Consider the following 22,233-nt stretch of genomic DNA (forward strand, 5'->3'; position numbering starts at 1 on the left):
GATGAACAGACAAAAGGCCCATCAGCAATGTGATGAACCGAAACCTGTTCATTTTGCGCTTCAAGTGCACTGCGTGCCAGGATTTGTATATATATAGTCCAGTGCTCGGAGGAAAGCAAGCAATATAAGTTTTACAGAAATGGAATTTATGGCGATTTATTGTAATTTGGAAGGATTTTTATGAAAATATTATACAAAAAAACAATTGTACAGCAATGCAATATATTGCAGTCTATGAAAACAGCAATGATTTCTATATTGACAACATGTTGATAAGGTTTGAATTTTTTTTTTCAAACAGTTTATTTCACAATATTTTCAGTACATTCCTGGATAAGGGGATTGACTCCAACCAAAGTGAATCTGCTTCAAAATGAAAAACACGTATCGTTACTGATCAATATTTCTGTATTCAGCAGTGTTCATGATCTTGAAAGCAACCACAGATATATAATTTAGAAAATAATTGCATTTGCTTAGCAGAAAGCCTTATTAAGAGCAACTTAAATTCTTCCACAGCAACTGACACACCTTGCATTCATTGAAAATTATTTTTTGTTTATATAGTATCCTGCAATCAAGTATGTAGGCTGTTTTCTGAATAACTTCACATTCTGAACCTTGCTCAAAGGCAGTAGCCCCACCTGGGATATAAACCTACTACCTTTGTTAAATGCCCTTAACTGAAAACTATGCCACAGCTTTCTACACAGAAAAGCACCACCCATCTTCCCAGTCTGAGAAGTGCTTATCACTTTAAACCCTGTAATGACAGCAATTAACACAAGAAGATTAGTTTACCTTTTATTCAATTGCGACTGTAGCTTAACTGAAAGGTTTGTTATTGTGCACTGATTCAAGTTCCCACACAGGATTACGAATGGTGACTAAGACCTTTTTGAAATACTGACACTTACAGAGGATTTGGGCACACAAATGAATTAAGCCATTTTTATTAAATGTACTTAAATATGCAAACACTCACTCATATACAGTAGAAATTACATCAACGCAGCAAAATAATGGAACAAAATAATTAACTCTCAGCAAACATTTGTTGTTTTTCATTCCAAAAAACAAGCTGTTAGCTTACCCAACAAGCATTGTAGTATTTACACCAGAAAAATATCATATGGCTTTATATGAAATAAAAATATACTTTTTCTTTTTTTTTCAAAAAATGTTTTTTCTCTTTCGTTTCTTTTTATTTACTACAAATCAAAACAAACTCGAGGAAGGAGGGCTCCAAAGCGGAGAGCAGAAGCGCTGACGTGCAGCTGGAGACGGTCTAATGTCAGGGCGTTCGCGGGGCCTCAGTCAGCTGTGTTGATCAGGAGCTCTGCTTCTCGCGGCGCTCATGCAAAAGCCCGCCGGCAGAAAACATCTCCGAAACATTTTTCAGCGTTTGGCAGTTTCCGTGGCGCTCTGGCAGAGGATCTGATTTATTCGTTTCTCATCTTCTGACAGCTTAAGAGGCTTTCCCCTTGGCCATGAAATCAGCCTGCCTCCAGCGTCAGAACAGAAACCGAGGGGACAGAAAGGATCATCTACGCACTCCTCTTTCCAACTGTAAATATTTTACGTATACAGATATATATATAGATATATATTGTTTAAACATATCTTGCTTTCTATAATGCCACTGTTTTACAGTGCCAGCAAATGATGTGATGAGCTTTGCTATGTATCAAATGAACAATACGGTTTTGCCAACATGATAATCTAGATACAGTCCAAACAGAAAATGTCCAAAAAACTCCACACCAAAACTAACAAGCTGAGACTATGGCTTCTGCTGTGTGACCAGAGCTTGTTATAAGGCTACACAAGGTACTTTTAAACAGTTTGAATTTCCTGCAGCTCATTCTTAATGCCAGCAGCAAGCACAATTTCTTGCTCCACCATTCGTAGAAAAAAAGGGCAGAAATACTCTGCAAATGCATTTCTGCATTGAATACTTTAATAGATCAATGTTTTTTTGGCTCACTTGTTTTACGTTAAAACTTTGAAATTCCCCTGGGGGAGAAAGGCACCTTAACAATGTAATCTTTGGAGAGACACATATGTTTGCACAGTATTCATGTTCACACTGCAGAGGACTCTGGGATGGAGTGGATTCCATCCTGTGAACAGGGCAAGCCAAAAAGAAAAGGACGTCGACCTCTACATAAAAAAACACTATAATATCTGGGCTGTAATCACATTCTTCATGGATAAAATTCCCTGTGTGTACGTGTGTGATATCGTGGTTTGAGTATGATATTGTGTGTATGTTTGTGTGTGTGCATGTGTGTGTGTGTGTGTGTGTGTGTGTGTGTGTGTGTGTGTGTGTGTGTATGTATGCGTGCGCCTAAAAACACTGTTTGGTTGTACATAAGGAGAAGGAACATTGTTAAAATGATATTATTACCAAAAGTATTTGTTCTACAGCGTGTGGGCCGCTGCTCGCTCTTCCTCCACACATTCTGACAGCGGACTGATCCTACATAACAGACTCTCAGCAGGGGAATGAGTTCCTGAGGCCTTTAGCATGGAGCTGGTCCAGTCTGCCCTAGTCTCTGGTTGTTTGTCTGCCTCTTAATCGGGCTGACGGTGCCTTTAGCTGGTGGGACGCACGTCCGGCTGCAGCGCAAGCAGCTGCTGGGGCCCGGGGCCGGTGGGAGGGGTCTGGGCCGGGGCCCAGGGTTCCGCGTCCCCTGCCGGTGGGCTGAGGTCCTGGGGCTGGTGCTGCTGGCCCTCAGCGTTTCGCCGAGCCCTCTCCTCCTCAGCCAGCCGGGCCAGTCGCTCCTCAGCCTCGATCTCCTCGGTGGTGGGGATGGAGTTCTTCTTAGGCCGCCCCTTGGGCTTGGTGGGAGCCTCCTGACCCCCTTTAAGGACCTACGGCGAATACACACAAGCACTGAGATACACAAACTCTCTTCAACTGAGACCACAGTTAAACAAGGCAAACGTGTACGCTCACGCAAAGAGACAGACTCAGTAAGGCTCAATAAAGCTTTGAAATATTCCGTCTGAGGGGTCAGTGGCGGTTGTGGTTATTACAGTTATTACAGCAATTACAGGAAGACAAACGGCTACTCGGGGCTCCGCAGACCAACGTCACGCACATTAATCCTCACAATGGCCGCTGTGAGCTCGGTCCTGCTGACGATGTTTTGACCGGAGCTCATGAGCACTTACTTTCTCATGTCTTGCTCCTTGTCATCACTCACGCATCCCTCCCCCACCCACCCCTATGTGCTCTTACCATCTTCTTCCACTTCATGCGTCTGTTCTGGTACCAGGTCTTAACCTGCAGCTGCGTGAGGCCCAGAGACTGGGCTAGGTCCAGCCTGTCGGGGGAAAATATGCCTTGTCAGCTGAGGTAAAAAAATAATAATTTTTAAAAAAGCATATGAGTGCTTGCCAAATATATGCCCTTCATTGACAGAAATGTAATATATTACAGCACTTCAAACACAAAGATAAGTGCGTAAAATAATGCATGGGAAGGAAGGAATATTACCGTTTTTAACAAAGAAATAAAGCCAGATTTTATGTAATAGCCACAGCGCAGTCACGTGTGGATTAGCCCAACACGGAATTTATATTCGCTTTAGCACAAAATAACCACCAGGGGGAGTTAACTCGTGTGTTATCCGCGCCTAACAGGAACTATTTGAACCTGGCCCAAAAATTGATTGATATTTCCTCGACTCGCAGCCAAATGCACAATAATTGCTGTATTTAGAGACCAGGGTTAATACTACCTTGCCAAGTGTGCACTTAAAAAGGGTGTCTGCAAACTCTGTAAGTGAGGCAACTCAACAAACTTCTGTGCGTAACTGATCGCATTGCACACCTATGGGAACCATGGCTAAATACGCGTAAATAATGTATTAATCCAATCAAAGCTCTCGGAAGACGGACGCCCGAGGAGGTCGCCGACATTTCCAGAACACATGCACACATCCGTGCCTAATGAAGATATCGGTTTGCCTGCAACACGATCCCCTGCCACAGTTCCCAGGAACTGGGGTAAATGAATGATGAAAGAGGAGGGAGGATAAATCAGAAGCCGGCCTTAAAAATATTTCAGCGAGATTTCCTGCGCATTTTCCTGTTCAAAGGCCTTCACACTCGTATGAAAGGATTTCCCACCTCGTCCCCGCATCGCAGCGAGCCTGCTTCCAACCGCGGTGAACCGAGAGATCTGGTGGAAATGAGAGGATTATCACGCAGTCCTCAGTGAACCCAACACGTATCTATCTCCTCTCACCCTCTTTGTTAGACCGAAGACGCATTACCAAAGCATGGGCAGCAGAGTCAATTGAGGCGATGGGCAACAGGCTACATTATTTTCTACACTGTACCGAAACAACAACAACAACAATGATAATAAGAATAATAATAATAATAATAAACGGTGGAGTGAGTTATTATTATATTTTTTAAGGTGAATGATAAATGGGGAGAACCTGACAGCCTGTCAGATCTCGCGAAGACGACGATTGGGAAAACGGCGGATAATTTCGCGAAGGGAAACCACCTCGGCCGTTTTGGGCCGTTAATGCTTTAAAGGGGAGCTCGCGGGGAAAGGCTCGCTCATCTTCTGTGAAGATATGAACGACTAGGCAGTCACCTGCAGCTGTTCGAGTTCACAGGATTTGACGCACCGGGTGTTTTGGCAGAGCCCTTAACTTTATTATTGCAGCTATAATCACGATTCTCATCGCACCATAAAATAGTTATATAAGATAATGTTCTGAATCATTGTCATCTGTGCGGATCTCGGGGTCTGTCTGGTATGTGAAGCCGTACATAGCTATATAAACAGAAACACAATCATGCCTTTCTTTTAAAGGTATCCGTGGGACACTTCTCATTTATTTTGTTCAGTTTTACTTTTGCCACAATCTTTTCATAATTCAAGTATCTGACACCCTCACCTGGCTTCTCTTCCAGAGCTCTCATTTCACACAGTATTCATCTAACCCTCTGGATATTTACTGAAGATTGTTACAACTTTCCTGCAAAAGGCTACGGCTGCAGCGTGCCACCTAGGACTGGAACTCGCAGCTCCTCTGGTCATAGATCTAGTTTTGCAAACACACGACTGAATGACCTAAGACCGACCTAAGAATATAGACCGCTGCCCAATACAAAGCCTCAATGCAGTGGGCTCCTGGTGTGGTGATTGGTAGAAAAGTCCTCAATGCTCGCCATTTGCCTAGTGGCTGACATTTATCTCCATGCAAATTAAAAGGATTTCCACCTGAAATGCTCAGTTACGCCACAGAACATGTCCACAAGGCCAGATTTGCGAGCGGCTAATGGAAAATATGACACAGCCTTCTCAGGCAATGCAACACGATGACTGAGGAGGGAAACGTAGGCCTGGAGAGTGAATCCTTTGACTGTGTGTGTGTGTGTGTGTGTGTGTGCATGCGTGCGCATGGACCTGTGTGTATGTGTGTGTGCGCGTGTGCACATGCATGTGTGTGTATAAATATAAATGTTTGTATTTCTGTGCACATATGCCACTGTATCAACTGGTCTGACTTTTAATCTGACACTGAAGCACCTCCATTCTGGCTGTATCCCTGTTTTTCCACAGGAGGATATTATTTTAATTTTACTTTTTTTAAAGCCCAGGGTTATATTGTTCCTCTTCTCTGAGCTATAATACTGAGCTATTGTTCTGGCTGTCGTCTGTGTAATTGCAGAAAGTATTTTGTAGAACATAAATAAAATCTGGATTTATCATGTAACATGTCAGTCCAGTACATCCATGACCAGCTGTTGACCGCGTCACACATCAGCCCCCAAGGCCTTTTAGTGAATCGATTCTACCCACCATTTATGTCAGTCGCTCATATTTTTGTCACAGTGTTCATCCTGGTGTTTCCTTCTGGTTCACATATCTTTCAGCTATTAAATTTGCCATTTGTCTACACTGAATAAAATGGTTTAACCGCAGTGCAGTCCTCTCTGTCACACCCAGTTTGTGAGTAGCATGCATGCTTTGTATAATGTCAGTTACACAAGCATTATACAGTACATTAGTCATTCAGTCTAAGACTGAGTATCACCTTATTTGCCATTAACTTCGATTCAAAAATTCATATGTGTGAATTTTTTTCTGGAACTACTCAACTTTTAATTTGGTGGTGAAAAGCAGTCTAAAGAACCAAAACAAGAAAAGGAGCTCTACCTCAGTTTTTTAGGAAGCCCCCCCTCTTTCTTCCCCCAAAATCTATATGGTCATTGCCCCCCCCGAGCAGAGGCCACACAGGTACCTGTGCTGTGGGGGGGGGGGGGGGGGTATGATGAGGTGGGGGGGCTCAGGGCAGGGTGCTTCCTCTCACCTGTCAGGTGTGGAGAGGTACTTCTGCTTCTGGAACTTCTTCTCCAGCCCCATGAGCTGCAGCTCGGTGAAGATGGTTCGGCTGCGGCGAGGCTTCTTCGGTCTCAGGGCCCCCTGCTCCGCCTCCGACTCGCTGCTGATGCTCACGGGCGTCTCGCTGGGGGCCACATCAGGCCCCCGGGTAAGCTGGGGAGAGAGCACGGGCAGGGAGGGGGGCAGCCGGCTGGGAGGAGAGGGCTGGGACAGGCCGGGGGGCTGGCGTGTGATGACAGACAGGAGGGGATACGCCCGCAGTGAGGAAGGGCCTAGGGAGACAAAGATCATCTGCTTAACAAGATGATTCACTCTATTCAGTTTGGGTCAATATTTCTAACACCGGTCTAACTCAATACTGGGTCAATCATTGGGCTGTACTGCACACTAAACAAAGCAACACAAAATACGAAATCATTTTATTGCATCAACATTTTTTAAAATTCTGAAACAAAATATTAAAATCACACACATTCATGTTGTCCAGGATGGAATTATTTTGGACCAAATGCTATATATTTACTTCGTCAGTTTCAACATTGTCAAGACTTTTTGCTCCAAACATTCAAAGACATGAGATTTTTAACTTCTCAAGATGTTAATGATTTCCTCAGTCAAGCTAGGGAAAACCACGCTGATCTGATCTTGAGTAAAATAGTACAGGGAGTACACTGGTACAACAGCAGTGAATTGTTGGACATCACAGTCAAACCATAACTGAATTAGTCTTACACAGCAACACTACACATATTCATTCTGCCCTCCTTACATGTTTGAATAACATTCATTTGTGATTATTGGTGCAATTCAAAGCCAGAGATGGGTAGTGTGGTCAACTGCCAACGGTAAATAATCCTGCAAAATAATTATGGTATACAAGTAGGCCTACCACAGTGAAATAGCAAGTGAAGGCAGATAGGAAAAAATCTATTTGTCTCTTGGTGAAAGCCTCTTTCAATTAATGTTCAATAACTAATACCCTATGCATTGCCTATTTGTTCGCAGATGTTTGAAAACAAAACAGACATATTCTACAAATCATGGAACAATCCGAGGATACATACTGGGGTCCAGTTTCACGTGTACTTTAAACTCTATGTAATTTGATCGCCAGTTGACTTGGCAATTAGTTTTGCTCCTAATATATGATAACATTGTGCCGGGATCTGGCCTCCGTGATAAAAAGGATAAGATCCACAGGTCCCCCATTTATGACCAGATATGACCTGTTGTGTGTTTTACTCTGACGGGACGAACTCCTGAATTTAATCATTATTTTAGGAGCGCATATGACCGGCTCCACCGCTATGCCCGTTCCAATGTGCACAGGGCTGGGACGCAGTAAATCTTCACCGCGGCTTCTGGGGCCAAGACGCACTCACTCGTCGTTATTTAAAGCGCTCAGACGGAAGCGAGACGCCACCGTTAATAAAACGGCAGTCTGGGGGGCGAACCGAAAAGACAAACATGGTGTCGCTCTGGCATTAAGGCTGTGCATTAAAAATTGTGCCTTTAGACATCGCGTAGGCTTCCCAGTGTAATTGCATCTAATTAAGTATGACATGGATATACAGCAACGGCAGACGTTGGAGAGAGCAGGGAGTGGGTTGGGGGAATTGTGCTGGTGAATTGCTTTTCGCACACGGACACACTTTCCCATCATTTCTCCTGACAGCGGTAGAGCGATCTCGCTTATCAGATCCAATCCGAGACAGGTAAAACATGCACAAAAAAAACACGCGACACATACCATTGCGGAGACATTGGTATTTTTTTATTATTTATTGCCCTGTCTAAATCTCTATGGAAACGTCTCTCTGTCCTTGAAACTATTGCTGTGCGCATGTTTTTTTTTTTTTTTCTCCGCGGAGAGCCACGTCTGTAGTTGGTGTAAGTCATGTGTCAGGAGGAGCAGTGCTCAAGTAATTACTAGTGTGTCAGAGCTCAGAGTGGAGAATGTGTGGATGATTCAGATCTCACTGAGAGTCTGGGCATGCATTTGTGTGTGTGAGTGTGCACGTGTGTGCGTGTCCATGCGTATGCGTGTGTGCGTGTGTGTGTGCGTGTGTATGTGCATATGCATGTGTGTGAGTGAGTGTATGTGTGTGCGTGTGCACGTGTGTGTGTGCATGTGCGTGTGTGTATGTGTGCATGTCTGTGTCTGTGTGTGCACGTGTGTGAGTGTGTGTGTGTGTGTGCATGTGAGTGTGTGTCTGTGTGTGTGTGTGTGTGTATGTCTGTGCCTGTGTGTGTGAGTGCGTGTGTGTGTATGCGAGTGTATGCGCGAGTGTGTGTATGTGTGTGCGTGTGCACGTGTGTGTGTGCATGTGCGTATGTGTGCATGTGTGTGTCTGTGTGTGCACATGTGTGAGTGTGTGTGTGTCTGTGTGTGTGCATGTGAGTGTGTGTATGTGTGTCTGTACCTGTGTGTGTGTATGTCTGTGCCTGTGTGTGTGAGTGTGTGTGTGTGTATGCGAGTGTATGTGTGAGTGTGTGTATGTGTGTGTGTGTGTGTGTGTGTGTATGTGCGTGTGTGTGTGAGTGTGAGTGTGTGAGTGTGTGTATGTGCACGTGTGTGTGTATGTGTGTGAGTGTGTGTGTGTGTGTGTGTTAGTGTGAGTGTGTGCGCCGTATTGCAGCTCTGCCCCCACCCTTCCCGCCCCTTTTGCTCCGAGCGACAGCGCTGCTCTCGTCTAGAGCATGACATCATCGCTAAGTGCTGAGCTCATTGCCAGTTCTCAAGTTTAGAGAGTCATTTCGCGCTCTGCTACAAGTCTGAACGCACATCATTCTCTCTCTTTCACTCCCTCCCACCCTCCTTCAATCTCTCTCTCACTCCCTCCCTCCTTCTTTCTCTCTCTCAGCACTATGCCCTCGCCCTCTCACTCTTTCTCACTCTTGTTGAACATACAATATTTCCAGAAATGGCTTTAGCAGCATCTACAAACACGAACAGCGAGAGTTCTCAGTGTCCTCTACAACCACAGGCGTGGTAGCGTTTGCACACACACACACACACATGCACGCACGCACACACACACACATGCACGCACACACACACACACCTACTCTTGCTGCCAACTTGAAGAGTGGAGGGTTTGTGGGACAGTGCCTCCTGTCATCGGGGCGTATAGCTTCAGTTTTGTGAGCCAGGTCAGCTGTCAGTGGTCTGTCACCGTGCTTAATGTCGGCTGAGACCCCAGGAGAATGAATTCCCTCCAGAACTCTTTGCTCTACTTCTGGGCAGTGAGCAGAACCACTGCACTCTAGTGCCAAGTATCCATAGCCAATCAGGTTTTCCAGCTCAGTTTAATACTCACCATGGTTCCCTTGAACAAACTAAAACCCAGGGAAAGTTTTTAGTTGGACCTTTAGGCTCAGCATATATGGACCAGACCTGTGATTTCCTGGCCGCGTCCACTTGTTAAACCTTTTCCACAGGGCAGGTTTTACATTTCAGTTTAATGCACACGCTTAATGAAAACAACTGTAGTTAACCGTCAACTGAACTACGGTGTTTTTATGTTTCAAAAAATACCCCACGCATCATTTTATGCTATCTGCTGTCTCATGGCAGGAGACTAAAGGTAAACTGGTTTGGTCATGACAGTGGTTATGAGGGTTGAGTGATTAAATGCTTGGCTGTAACAGCCTGAAGTTTCTGATATTGTTCATTGGCTCCAGGAGAGACCCGGTGAAGCTAACTGGGATGTTTGCCTTCCTCATTGCCGCTTGATGAGCCACTGCCCCAGGGCACAGCCAACCTGACAACACGGCGCCAGCTGAGGCCGGTCTGTCTGCGTGTAATGCTTGGCATCGCTAATGACCTACGACCTCAGATTTGTCAACAGAGTGGGAGCACAGGGGTCCAGAAGCAGGAGATCGGGAAAGGTGTTGCCTCAGAAACACAAACCAGAGTGATATCTCAACAAAAAGCCCTGGACAGAACTTTAGTCCATCAGAGCCCCATTAAGCCCATTTGTTTTTAGTAAGGATGAGTTTCAAACCTAGATAACACTTCTAAAAATCTGTCTTTTCCTGGCCAGAGACTGAACCCACAACCTTCTGGTGTCCAAACCGCCAAGTCACGGAACAGGTAAATTAGCTATTATTTGTGTCAACTTTTTAATATTTTTCACCACTCCTGTTCAAGAAACTGTTTTCTTTGAGACAGCCGATTTTGTATGTTACGACAAGTATTCAGAATTTCCCATCAAATACATCCTGGTCTGGCTATTTTGCTGAATGCTTTTTTATACTGTGATTCTATCACGAGCATCTAGTGTGATCACTAATGTCTTAAGAAAACACACACACCTTAAGAAAACTGCAACAGTCATGCTGGATGCACCAAAATGGTGACAGTTTTCCTTCCCTCTTGAACATATGTCTTAATCCTGGCAGTTACGGATGCTGTCAGGTTATCAGGAGAAATTAATGTGCTTTTAAGGGTTCATGCCATTGAATGTAATAGCACTACACAGTCAGAAAAGACAGTTCAGTGAATTATCTTTCGTGTAACCCCCCCTAACTACCCCAACTCTAAATGCTGTTAAATTTAAACCCTTTAATTAAGGGATCCCTAGGGGTAGCCTCCACCTGATGGAGGGAAGCAAGTCCAGGACGGTAGCATTGCTTTTGGAGGGAGAATCCCCAAACAGGGCAAGGCCACGTGTCGGGACCAGGCGTCCCAGCCGTTAACGCCCGGCCCCTACAGTTCTGCCGTCGATTACAGCTAAGACGGTTTTTAAACACCCTGATCCGCACACTGAATTCCTGGAGGGCCACACTGTTTGCTTTATTCCAGCGTACACTCAGCACTTAAGCGCTCAATTTAAGTCATTAATTGCCTGAAGAGTCCACACAATGCCTGTAAATTGGCTGCTGATTGAAGGGAAACCACAGAAGCCTGCAGATGCAGCAGCGCTCCGGGACTTCAGTTTCGGCTCCTCGCTCTCGCCCTGCCCTCTCGGATGCAGCCCTGTGGGGCTGGGGTGGGGGGTGAGACGGGCGCTGCACCCTGTGACTGCACCCACCCTAACCCAGGCCAGGTTTTTTTTTTACACTCCGTCATGCCAGATTACCCCGGTGCTGATGTTATCTCCCTGGCCTCCTTTCTAAAAAACACCGCTAAAAGCTTTACCCCGTGCTCCGATGAGAGACAAGTCTCCAGATGAAATATTATAACCCAGCATTACGCTTATAGACTCCTCTCCAGCAGGGGCCATTCATCTACAGGAGGGCAGGGTCTTATCCAGAGGTCTATATCATTAAAGAATGGCTGGAAAATCACCAGCTCCTTCTGTCTCTGCTTGTCTCCCGTACAGAATGTGTGCACCACTGATCATGCGGACTCCAGGACTTCAGTATGTGCATTTTCCTTTTAGTTTGCTTAGTGTTTTGTAGGCACACTTTTAAATGGATAATTTTTAAAATGTTTTCCAAGTCAGTATTTTCATTCAGCCTGATGTTTATTTTTATTGCATTTATAATATACTTGAGGATTTGCAGTTTATAATTTCTTTGTTTGAAGCCCTGGCGGAAAACAGCGATGCAGCGACGAGACGTTTTTACAGCACGTTACTTCTTTCTCTTGCCTGCGCATAATTTTTATACACATGCTAAACCCACTAAGGTAAGTACCCCTTTTCACTCTCCCGTCACTGTCTTACAGCGACTCCTGCCGGCAGAACTCTAGTAGAGCGGCTGAAAGACCTGAAGAATACTCCGTTCCTCCTTCCGCGCAGACCGTGAGAGAAATCGGACGCATGGCCTTTAGTAGTCCAAGGCCTTTAAGACAGCCAGCTTCTAAATCTGGGAATCAAACCATTGAAGAGCTGGAATATACAGTGTCTCACACCCTTTTGACTTCAAATAAATGGTGGGCGCTGGGGTTCTGATTTGGGAACATGTTACTCTATCCGCCTAGCCTAGAGCTGCCAAAAATTTCACATGGCCATCTCGCACTAGAAGAAAGCGAGCATCCGTAAATATATTTTCATTTTATTTCCCATTGCGTTGTGGTCGTCGACTGCTTGCTATCCTACTTAGTATTGCATGTGGGACTAGAAAGAAGGACGAGGTGGCTTATTGCTGTTTTCACAGAACTGAGATAAGTAGGCTAAGGTAACCAATTAACCAAACAACAAAACAGCAACTGAATTTAAAACAATAGGCAGCATATATTATCTAATGGTCACACACTCTTTTTTATCTTCTAAGTTTATTTCTGAGGATTTACTGTCAGTGCACAAATTTAAGAAAACTGCGGTTCGCTATATATGCGATTTGAGAAAGGTATCTTAGGAGTCAGACACGATAATGGGTTAATGATGTCCCAAAGGGGATAAACGAAGATCATATCTGGAGTAAGACGTGCAAGCAAGATTATTCAATAGTCCAACAAAATGGAAAGAATATATTAAATCAGACCAGTTGTTATCTACTTTATTACACACCAGTATTTTTATATTTTCAGTTCTGTAAAATGTGACACAAAGATACACATGCTCTTCGCTATGTAAGCTGAATCAGTATAACTTTATATATATATATATATATATATATATATATATATATATATATATATATATATATATATATATATGTATATGCCGGGAACAAGCTGCGTACAAAACAAGAGGTGAGTCAGCAATGGCACCTTAGCAGTCGGCTGATGGGTCGCACTGGAAACAATAGCATCAACATGATATTTAAAATAAGATAAGAATTGGAGCACGTAACAGCAAGTCGGTAAAAAAAATGCCCGTTGGAGGAGGGCCCTGAAGCCCTTGGGGGTATTTATAGTCTAGAAATAGATATATTCATTGTCATGGTGTGCTACATGTACCAGAAGTATCGCTTGTGGTTTTATTCTAATTTAAAGCTCATCAGAAATATGCTTAATTAAAAACAGAGATTCGTAGTCGCTAGCTGTTGGATAACTGCATTATGACAGAGTAAACTACGCACAATAATGCCTGAATTGTGAAAAACTAGCGGTCTAGTGTGTCTTTGAGTCCACGGAATGCAACGGGAAAAACAAAAGCATGTGGAGCATGCTGATGCCATTTACAGTTACTGCTCCGCGTTCGCCTTCCCTAAATTCACTTTTGGAGAACAAATTAGAAGAGATCAACCAGTTAAACGCCTTCCGTACTGGGCCCACGAAAAGCGAATCTGGACAATTCCAGTGTCAAGTACTTATAATATTTACCATGCAGGTGCACGTGTGTTACGCCTAAACAGGCCTTCACTCGGACCTTGTCCCCCAGGGATGCATGAGCCATACCTCGCTGCTACTCAGGCACCTGCCCCGCTCTTTACCTTATTGAGTTGTTGCCCATTGGTCAACCAAACGTCCAGCGAAGCTGCACGCAGATAATTAAACCGGCAATTCCAAGTCGCAAATTCAGATGCCCTGGAAAAAGTGGCAAAAGGCGGCGATGATCTAAAGAAGGCCTACCGACGGACAGCCGTGTGGTACCCAGAAGTAGCGGGTTTCGGAGGGTTTTTTCCTGTAGCGATGGTAACAGCAAGTAGATAGGAGGATTAGATAAAACATTTCCTGATTTATTTAATACAGTGTATCTCCCCAGAATGTTTAATTTTTCGGTTAGCTAGCGTGGGCAGGATGTTCCCTGATGAAGTCATCTATTAAGTAGGCTATTTGTCACAGAAGGAATGGCGTTCATTAAGATAGATTCCACGTTGCGAAAGAGGGGGTAAATGGAGATAGTATTTAGGCCTAATTTGGGGCACGCACTTAGTGTTACTAAATTAGATTAAATATTTTACAGGAAAGGTCCCCTTTATTTGAAGAGCCGTTAATTGAAACTTTCCATGCCACTGGGCCCGCCAGGATTGGGAATTAAACGTATCAACTGAAAGCACCGTGCTGAATTAAGGGATTAAATCCAAGTACGATGTTAACATTAGGATCTTTGTATACTTCATCGGTGGAGTTCTTCACCATATGCGTCACTCGGCTTTTGCGCTTTTCATGCCGCTCTCACTTGGGGGTTAAGTGGACTTAATATATCTCAGCGCGGTAGAACCGGGAGAGGTTGGAGGTCAATTATTGTGCTGTTCACCTGTGCTCTTTATTTATTCTGTTTACCTGTGCTGTTTTCGATAGTCAAAATTATTACACATGCCCTGGAAAAGGTGGGGCTGGGTTACAAACAGTTGATGGGTTGATTCAGTATTATTAATATTATTAATAGCTACGCACAGAAGACAGCACACATCCAGCCATCAAAATCCATTGGTGTATATGGATTTTTTTTTAAATTTTTTTATCACAGTCGTATTTTCTAGAATTTTGGAATTATGGTTTCCGTGCAACAGTAGCCTAAATCCTAAAAAGCCTATATCCGACCAAGTCCGAGCAGCTGATTCAGTTGACCGCGTATGATCTAATTAATAACATAGGAACTTCAAACTTGAAATAATAAAGATTTACAGAAACAAGACAAGAGAAATTCAGAGCCGTATGTATGGGGCATGTCAGGTAATATTTGAGCAGAATATCGTTGGTCGTCTGAAGACTGAAGGTCGAATTTTGAAGTCACATTGACGTTGGAAAATCCTTAAATCTATGATGCAAAAATGAAACCAAACTAGGGTCACTTCCACCTCTATCAAATGCAAATCATCAAAATACAGGAAATGTATATAATAAGAGGCTACAGAGCGATATGTCCTTGTTATATATAGCCTATAAGTCAGTGATATATTCAATCAGTGTCTGATTTCAACAGACAGGAAAATATAAATGTAATGTTACTTTGGTAGGAAAGGTGCAAACAGACAACTGGATTTATGAATGTAATGTTTACTTCAGTTGATGGAGAGACAGGTGTGATTTTCAAATGTCAATTTACATAACTATTACGTCTAAAGAAACATTGTAACAACTTGCAATGGTTCTCTTCACAGTCCAAATTACAAAAAAAAAAAAAAAAAAGGGTGAAGGGGCATGTCAGGTCGTTCTGCATACATCCAAATCAATAAACGCCTCAATACATGGTTATATGTTGTTATCTTTTTTATAAATGGTGCCTTTATAAATTAACCTGAGCTGTTGTCGCGGTAAGTTTAGTTAGTTTATATCCACGGTTTCAACTTTGGTTAATACGGGTTTCAAAGATGCTGTTATTCATTTAGTTCTACTGGCTATGCAGTTATACTTTAAATATCACATTGGCCTTATATATTGTAGAAACGTACGTTAAATGCACCGTATAATCCTATTGACGAACAATTAACGTCTTACGCGTCTGATAGCCTTCAGGTGAAAATATTAAATATTGGTAGATCAACTTAAGACCAAGTTTGCACAACTTTTAAAATTGTTAATAATATTATCACCAACTTATTCCGAATAATTACATATGTGAAAATATTCGGTATGGCGTTATATACGTGCGACAAAAAACTCAGATAATATTCAAAAAAACAACTGAATTTCCGTAGGCTAATAACCAGTTATAACGATTTCGAACTACAAAAGGCGCACAGATAAGAAATCAATTATAATTGTCGTCATATCTACATTACTGATGGTAGTGGTTAAAATGAGAAAGCTGCACTTGTTTTCTGAATGCAGTAAGAAGCTTACATTTCTGAACCCTAAAAACTGCAGGTTGTAAAAGGAGGCTTCTCACTTACCAGAACATGAGTGCATAGGTTTTGGCCGGACGATGAGAGAAGGGCACACAGAATAAAGGGAAAGTTTTTCGAAGTAATCGCAAGTCTCCTTGGAAAGAATTTCGTCAATCATGAAAGTCTTGTAGCGCCGCCTGGCTGCTTTCAGCTGCCCGGGGGAAGAGAGCCTCAACTCGGCTTGGCAGTGCATAATCAACCGCTGTGTGCACACCGCAAGAAAATTTGAAGATAGTTGTAATGAAAAGGTTGTCGGAGAGGATTGAAACTGAGTATTTCCACTGCTGGCCTCGCCGGGCTCGCTTTCTCTTTTGAACTGAGCTACAGAATAACTTGAGCTGTTCCAGTCACCGTGCTCTCTGAGTAGTTTTTAATGAACTGAGTACAAAGCGCCCGGAGCTCCTGCTATATAAACGGACTCAGCAGACACATCTTTACTGTGTCTCAGGACACCCTGGCTGTCAATCCACCTCTCTCTCTCTCTCTCTCTCTCTCTCTCTCTCTCTCTCTCTCTCTCTCTCGCTCTCTCTCTCTCTCTCTCTCTCTCTCTCTCTCTCTCTCTCTCTCTCTCGTTCAATTGGTTCGGCGGTCTTTTAATGGTTTCACAGGGAATGCAGTAGATAAGTTTCAGTCCGCTAAGTAGTCCCACAGTTAGCTCGAACTATGTAGTGCTAGATTATTGAATTTTCATTTTCTATTTGGTTTACAAAACACAACAAAGAAAAAGAGCAGCCTAACTTTCATATTGGATGTATTATTATTATTATTATTATTATTATTATTCATTATTATTCATTATTATTATTATTATTGCGATGTGCTGTTGCTGTTAATAAGGTATTCTTCATCTTATAATAATAATAATAATAATAATAATAATAATAAGCAAAAACACCTCTGCTTACTGTTGGTATGATGTGCGCAGAAAGATATTGGTATTTCCCTTTAGTATTTAATTGGAGACTTCAGATTCATAGATATTTTAATGATTATTTATCAAACGAAGAAGTGGTAATAATTATACTAGTTATTGAAAGAAGATGAAGTTGAGTCACTAATTTATGAATGCATATGCATTGCATATTTCCTTTGTTTAAAAAAATCATACACTCAGTAGTAATACTTCGACAGAACGATTTGGTGGTGCAAGTGTTAAATGGTGTCAATAAATTATTGCGATAGCACTAGTGTGTGGCTGTGGGTGTGTGTGTGTGAGAGAGAGAGAGGGGGGGGGGGGGGGGGGGGGGGCATGTCTTTTCCTTTACTTTTCCAGAACTAGCAGGTGTTTTAACAACGCTTTCGCCACTGTGCTGTTTTATAATTGAAGTGACTCAAACCAGCACTATAATTATGTTATGTCTGTGCACAATCATTTATTATTATATAGATGACTGAACATAACATACACTGTCATAACATTTCTCACAGAACTGCGCAGAAATGAAACCAGAGCCGCTTCGTATTTCCTTCAATGAGAATGCAATGAGAAAACAAAAACAAGTTAAGCAACGTTTCCTTCCTCCCATATCGCTACATGCACCAGCCGTTATATGTATCTTATTTTCCATACATGAATATTCGTTGAATATTCATTAATTTCGTATTAAAATCCGCATTTTCCCCCTCCTGGCAGAAGTTTAAGGATATACATTTACTTATTGTCTTATGTTACAATATACATCGCACCTGCTTTTTTTACCAAATGAAAACGTGTGTCAGCAACACTGAAATGCTGCAAATTATAATTGGGATGGTTTATCCTTCTTTTTGTTTAAAATGTTTTTGGATCGCGATCACAAAAAAACGGTTAGGCTATATTAGAAACCCGTTATTCGGTATTACAAATTGTGAATTCAGTATTTTAATACTTTCACAGTCGTTTTTTTTTCTTTCATTTAAACAGTTATTTAAACGTATTTATAGTGTTTTGTAAATATACTTCATTACTATCGCTGTGTTTACCCGGCAATTTGCAGTCCCGTAATCCGGCTATAATATAGAGGTCTGTCTTGAGTTAAGCAAGTTATATCGGCAAGTTTGCGTTTCATTAAGAATAAAAGCAAAATAACAGTAGGCATATAGCGAAGAATCTATTGTGTTTTAGGTGCTATATGAAATTATCAAAAGTATTTTTGACAGCTTATTGATATAACAAATGATGTGCAAAAACTAGTGATGGTGTCTAGGCTGGTTTACTTTTCCGTAAATTATTTGTAGGATGCATTACGTAATTATATTTTTTATTTCTGCCGTATCGATAAAAAATGAGAACAAGAACAAAATATAAAACATCCAATTATTATTATTATTATTATTATTATTATTATTATTATTGTTGTTGTTGTTGTTGTTGTTGTTGTTGTTATTGTTGTTGCTTCTAGTCTTCAACAATAATCAAATATTAAAATCATTGTGGTTTTTGTAAACGTAATTTCCAAGCAGAAGCGCGGCATCCAATGGAAAACAATTGACGATGTCCATGTTCAGAAGCTTAGACACCTGAATTTTCAGGCTTTCAATAATTTAATTCAACATGTTCCTTGCCACTTGCCAAAAAAATGACATCATACATCGATTTATCCTAAACCCACAATTAGGCTAAATCTGGTTCTTTGTATGAATACAGTCTATAAACTGTGCCATGACGTAATAAATGGCTCAAAGCACATACCTTTTCTATTGTAAATAATGATAAGAAAAATGGCATTTAAAATTGTGATCACATATTTACTTTCCTTGGCAGTGCATTTCACGCATCTGTCCTGGAAAGATTGACATGCACTACTTCATATATCTGTCTTCGACCTGAGTGACGGAAATTATTTAAGTTTTTTTTCTACTCAGCGAGAGATAATTGCTAAAACCTCTTTAAAAAGAAAGAGCAAGGTTGGCTGATATAACGTTCATATTTTGCTTTATATAACGTTGTCATTTATGAAGGAAAAATAGGCTACCAGCTTGAACGTCAGATGTTGTAGGTTAACTGACTGAGAAGGATATTTTGGAGAAGAAAAAAAAAAGATACTTGTGTGACCTGCTGTACAACAATCATTTGTACAGGGATTTGTTTTTACCACATTTTTACAAAATGTACTTTTGTCATTGTAAGGCACTCTGGATAAGAGCGTATTTTATATTCACGTAATGCGAAGTAGCCTTATCGAATAGAAAACTATACTTTTTAACCTCTTCTCATTAGGGTGAGTTGCATCATGTTATGCAAAATAATCACACAATTTTTACGTGTTTGGAATGTACTATATCTTAAAGATTCCTGTTAATGTTACCAGTATTCTAATATAGATTGTTTATTTTACGACACGCACCGTGAGGTAATAGGCCTACTGTTCTAGTGTTATTGGCCAAAATCATATCTCCCCCTCAACCATCCCGAAACCAACGGACTCAGTGGTAGGAAAACGCAATACCTGCAGCAAAGATAAAATGTTTCGTTTTACAGGCTTTTCATACTGCTCGTGCACTGCAGCCTACTATCATAACCCCTTTTTAAATCTGATGCAAGTCCTGAGACAGAGAGAGAGGACGAGGACGCTGGGTTGGATTGACAGCCCTGAGACAAAGTAAAGACGTGTTTGAGAGGCAAATACGTTTTAATTGTGAACTGACATATTGCATGTTCCTCGCAATGAAAGTGCTATCCATATACATAAAAATAATACGTTATTGTGGCTTAAGCACATGAAGGCTGCATTGTGCAAAATGCGTCACTCAAACAGAAAGACTGACAGCTGCGTAATCTCTCCTTTGTTGAGCTGCATATTGCAAAACCCAGGTGATAAAGTGTGCTAGCCTACTATCAGATCCCTGATGCTCGAATATAAGCACCGATTCCACTGAGCCTGGCATGTGGATTAAGTTCTGAGGAGCCTCTGCCTGATTAAAATAAAAATTCAGCTATTGTTGTGTTGGAGATTTGGCACTTTGTTTTGAGTAGGCTACTGCCAGGCAGGTAGCGTAGAGGCCACAGCGTGCGGCTAGCTTTGACACAGTGGCAGCCCCAGAAATGATTATGGTTTCCCGAGCAGTAAGATAAAGATAACTCATTTGATGCCTGCAGATTACAGGCTGCTGCATTCAAAAGCGCGGGGGTGGGGGGGATTGTGGGGAGGAAATACAGAGATCTGCGATGCAAGCTTTGGCTCTTTTTGGGGTTTGACGGATTGATCAAAGGATAGTTCATAAGAACAACTGTGCTGGGGCCAGGGCTGTCTTAGCAGCATGTGTATGATGTGTGTGTGTGTGTATGATGTGTGTGTGTGCGAGTGTGTGTGTGGAGAAGGGGGTGCTTGGGGCTTGTGAGATTGAGGGGAGGGGGTTACCAGTGAACCCTGCAACCTGGGTGCAAGGATCCAGAGAACGGGAAGCTCATTCCTGGGGGGGTAACGGGTGTGGTGCTGGGGGGGGTTGACGCCACTCCAGGGGCCTGACTTCTATAAAAGTCCACAGAACGGTCTGCAAGGGTCCTGTAATCCGCAACCCCCCACCCCACCCCACCCCCGCCAGCCCCTACCCAACCCTGAGCCCACAGACGCCAGGCAGATCAATCAATTAAAACAGTTATGCCACCGTCCGCGCGTGTAATAACAGCCTTCCCAGTACGGCCCGCGCTGGGGACAGGAGGATACTCTTCATTAGCGGAGCTTCCAAGCACCGGGGCTGGAATCCGACACCCTCCAGATTACGCAGAGACAAAGGGCTTACTGTGTGGATGCGCGCGCCGCTCAAACGCACCTCCACTTTTGCTTGGGGGAGATTTATTGGGGATGCGCCTGTTGACACTCTGCGAGAGCTGTGGTTAACAGGCCCTAAGCACTTTCGGAAGGGTACATTATAGCCTCACTGCTGCCCCGGCTTTGTAGTAAGCGCAAGGGGGCATGTCGCTGCCAGGTATAACAGCGGCACCCCTAAATGTGAAACTGGAGCTTCCTGTCTTATCAGCCATCCAAACCCTTTATTCCCACTGATCTGTGCCCGCTCTTTCCAAAATGAAAATATAAAGCCATTGGGTTTAGCTGACCAGCTTTTCAGGGCAAGCACACACTGTCCTATTTGTACATCTTCATTTCCTTAGATGTGATTGGCTAATACAGACCTGGATTTCTCAGTTGTACAGTAAAGATGTGCTGTCCTTTGAGGGAGAAACCCCTGACCACGTCCACACAGCCCACACCTACATTACTGTCACATTACAGTTATTGTTTCGCATAATCAAAATCAACTCCTTATCAAGTAAAACTTCAAGTTATTGGTTTTATTGAGTCAGAAAATGTTTCCAGAGGACTTCCTCAGAATAAAGAAGCTACATATTGTTGCTTTGTTTAACAGTGTCAAATGAATTTTACATAGAAAAATGCCCACATTGCTTCGTAACCATTGTACATGGTCACCTGTTGGTATATGGGTATCTTCCATTTTAACTAAGAGGGACAAATGGCGCCATCTGCCCACAGATTCAGGAAAAGCACCAAGAGGGGCTGAGATTGATGATCAAAAGTAGAATCCCCCCTTTTTATGGCTTTGCTGTATCTTATCAAACGATTCAGACCACCATGCTGCCTGTGTTTTAAGAATCTCTTTAAATCTTGATTAAACAGTATACAACCTGAGGCTTCTTTAGAGCATTTACTTTGTGAAATATTTCGCCATTTTAGGACTCACTTACCACTCCATAACAGTACTGCCCAAACATGTGCCTCAGTGGGCTGAGTATTCGGGTTTTCATTCTAACCAATCACTACAGCTGCTGATTTTACTGATTAACACAGTAGGGAGCTAATTAGTGAAATCAGCAGGTAAAATGATTGGTTGGAATGAAAACCTGCTTAGTCCAGACCCTCCATGGCACATGCTTGGGGAGAACTGGTCTATAATTTAAAACAAATACAACCGCAACATAAAGCAGGGCTGCCTGATCCTGTTCCTGGAGATCAACCAACCTGCAGGTTTTCATTTCAACCCTAAATTGGCACAGCCTATTCTACTAAATAGCAGCTCTACGAGATCTTTCTTGCTGTTGAAAGATGTGTGCTTTGTTAGGATTGGAGAGAAGCCTGACAGGAAGGCAGATCTCCAGGAACAAGGTTGGGCCGCCATGTTCTATAGGAATCGTTCTCAATACTACAGAAAATTGGGCAGTAGTCTGAGAATTGACCAAATAAAAAATCCAG

At 42.5% G+C, this 22,233-nt stretch overlaps 1 protein-coding gene across 1 annotated transcript; it reads right to left on the bottom strand.

Annotated features, from left to right (window-relative positions):
• Positions 1–2,315: 2,315 nt before the first annotated feature.
• On the bottom strand, positions 2,316–16,402 carry barx2 (BARX homeobox 2). Its single transcript, XM_035386185.1, has 4 exons — positions 16,052–16,402; positions 6,348–6,651; positions 3,248–3,332; positions 2,316–2,877 (listed from the first exon to the last, which is right to left on the bottom strand). Exons 1-4 carry the CDS (start codon positions 16,236–16,238, stop codon positions 2,599–2,601), a joined length of 855 nt encoding a protein of 284 aa, XP_035242076.1. The 5' UTR covers positions 16,239–16,402; the 3' UTR covers positions 2,316–2,598.
• Between the last annotated feature and the right edge of the window lie 5,831 nt (positions 16,403–22,233).

This window comes from Anguilla anguilla, chromosome 12 (assembly GCF_013347855.1).
Source record: "Anguilla anguilla isolate fAngAng1 chromosome 12, fAngAng1.pri, whole genome shotgun sequence".
Lineage (NCBI taxonomy): Eukaryota > Metazoa > Chordata > Actinopteri > Anguilliformes > Anguillidae > Anguilla > Anguilla anguilla.

Bases quoted from the DNA above. Each gene is read 5' to 3' on its own strand.
- barx2 (XM_035386185.1), bottom strand. From the start codon at position 16,238: ATGCACTGCCAAGCCGAGTTGAGGCTCTCTTCCCCCGGGCAGCTGAAA. The intron at 3,333-6,347 runs GTGAGAGGAAGC...TTCCCCCGACAG, and splicing joins TACCTCTCCACACCTGACAG to GCTGGACCTAGCCCAGTCTC. The intron at 2,878-3,247 runs GTAAGAGCACAT...TATTCGCCGTAG, and splicing joins GCATGAAGTGGAAGAAGATG to GTCCTTAAAGGGGGTCAGGA.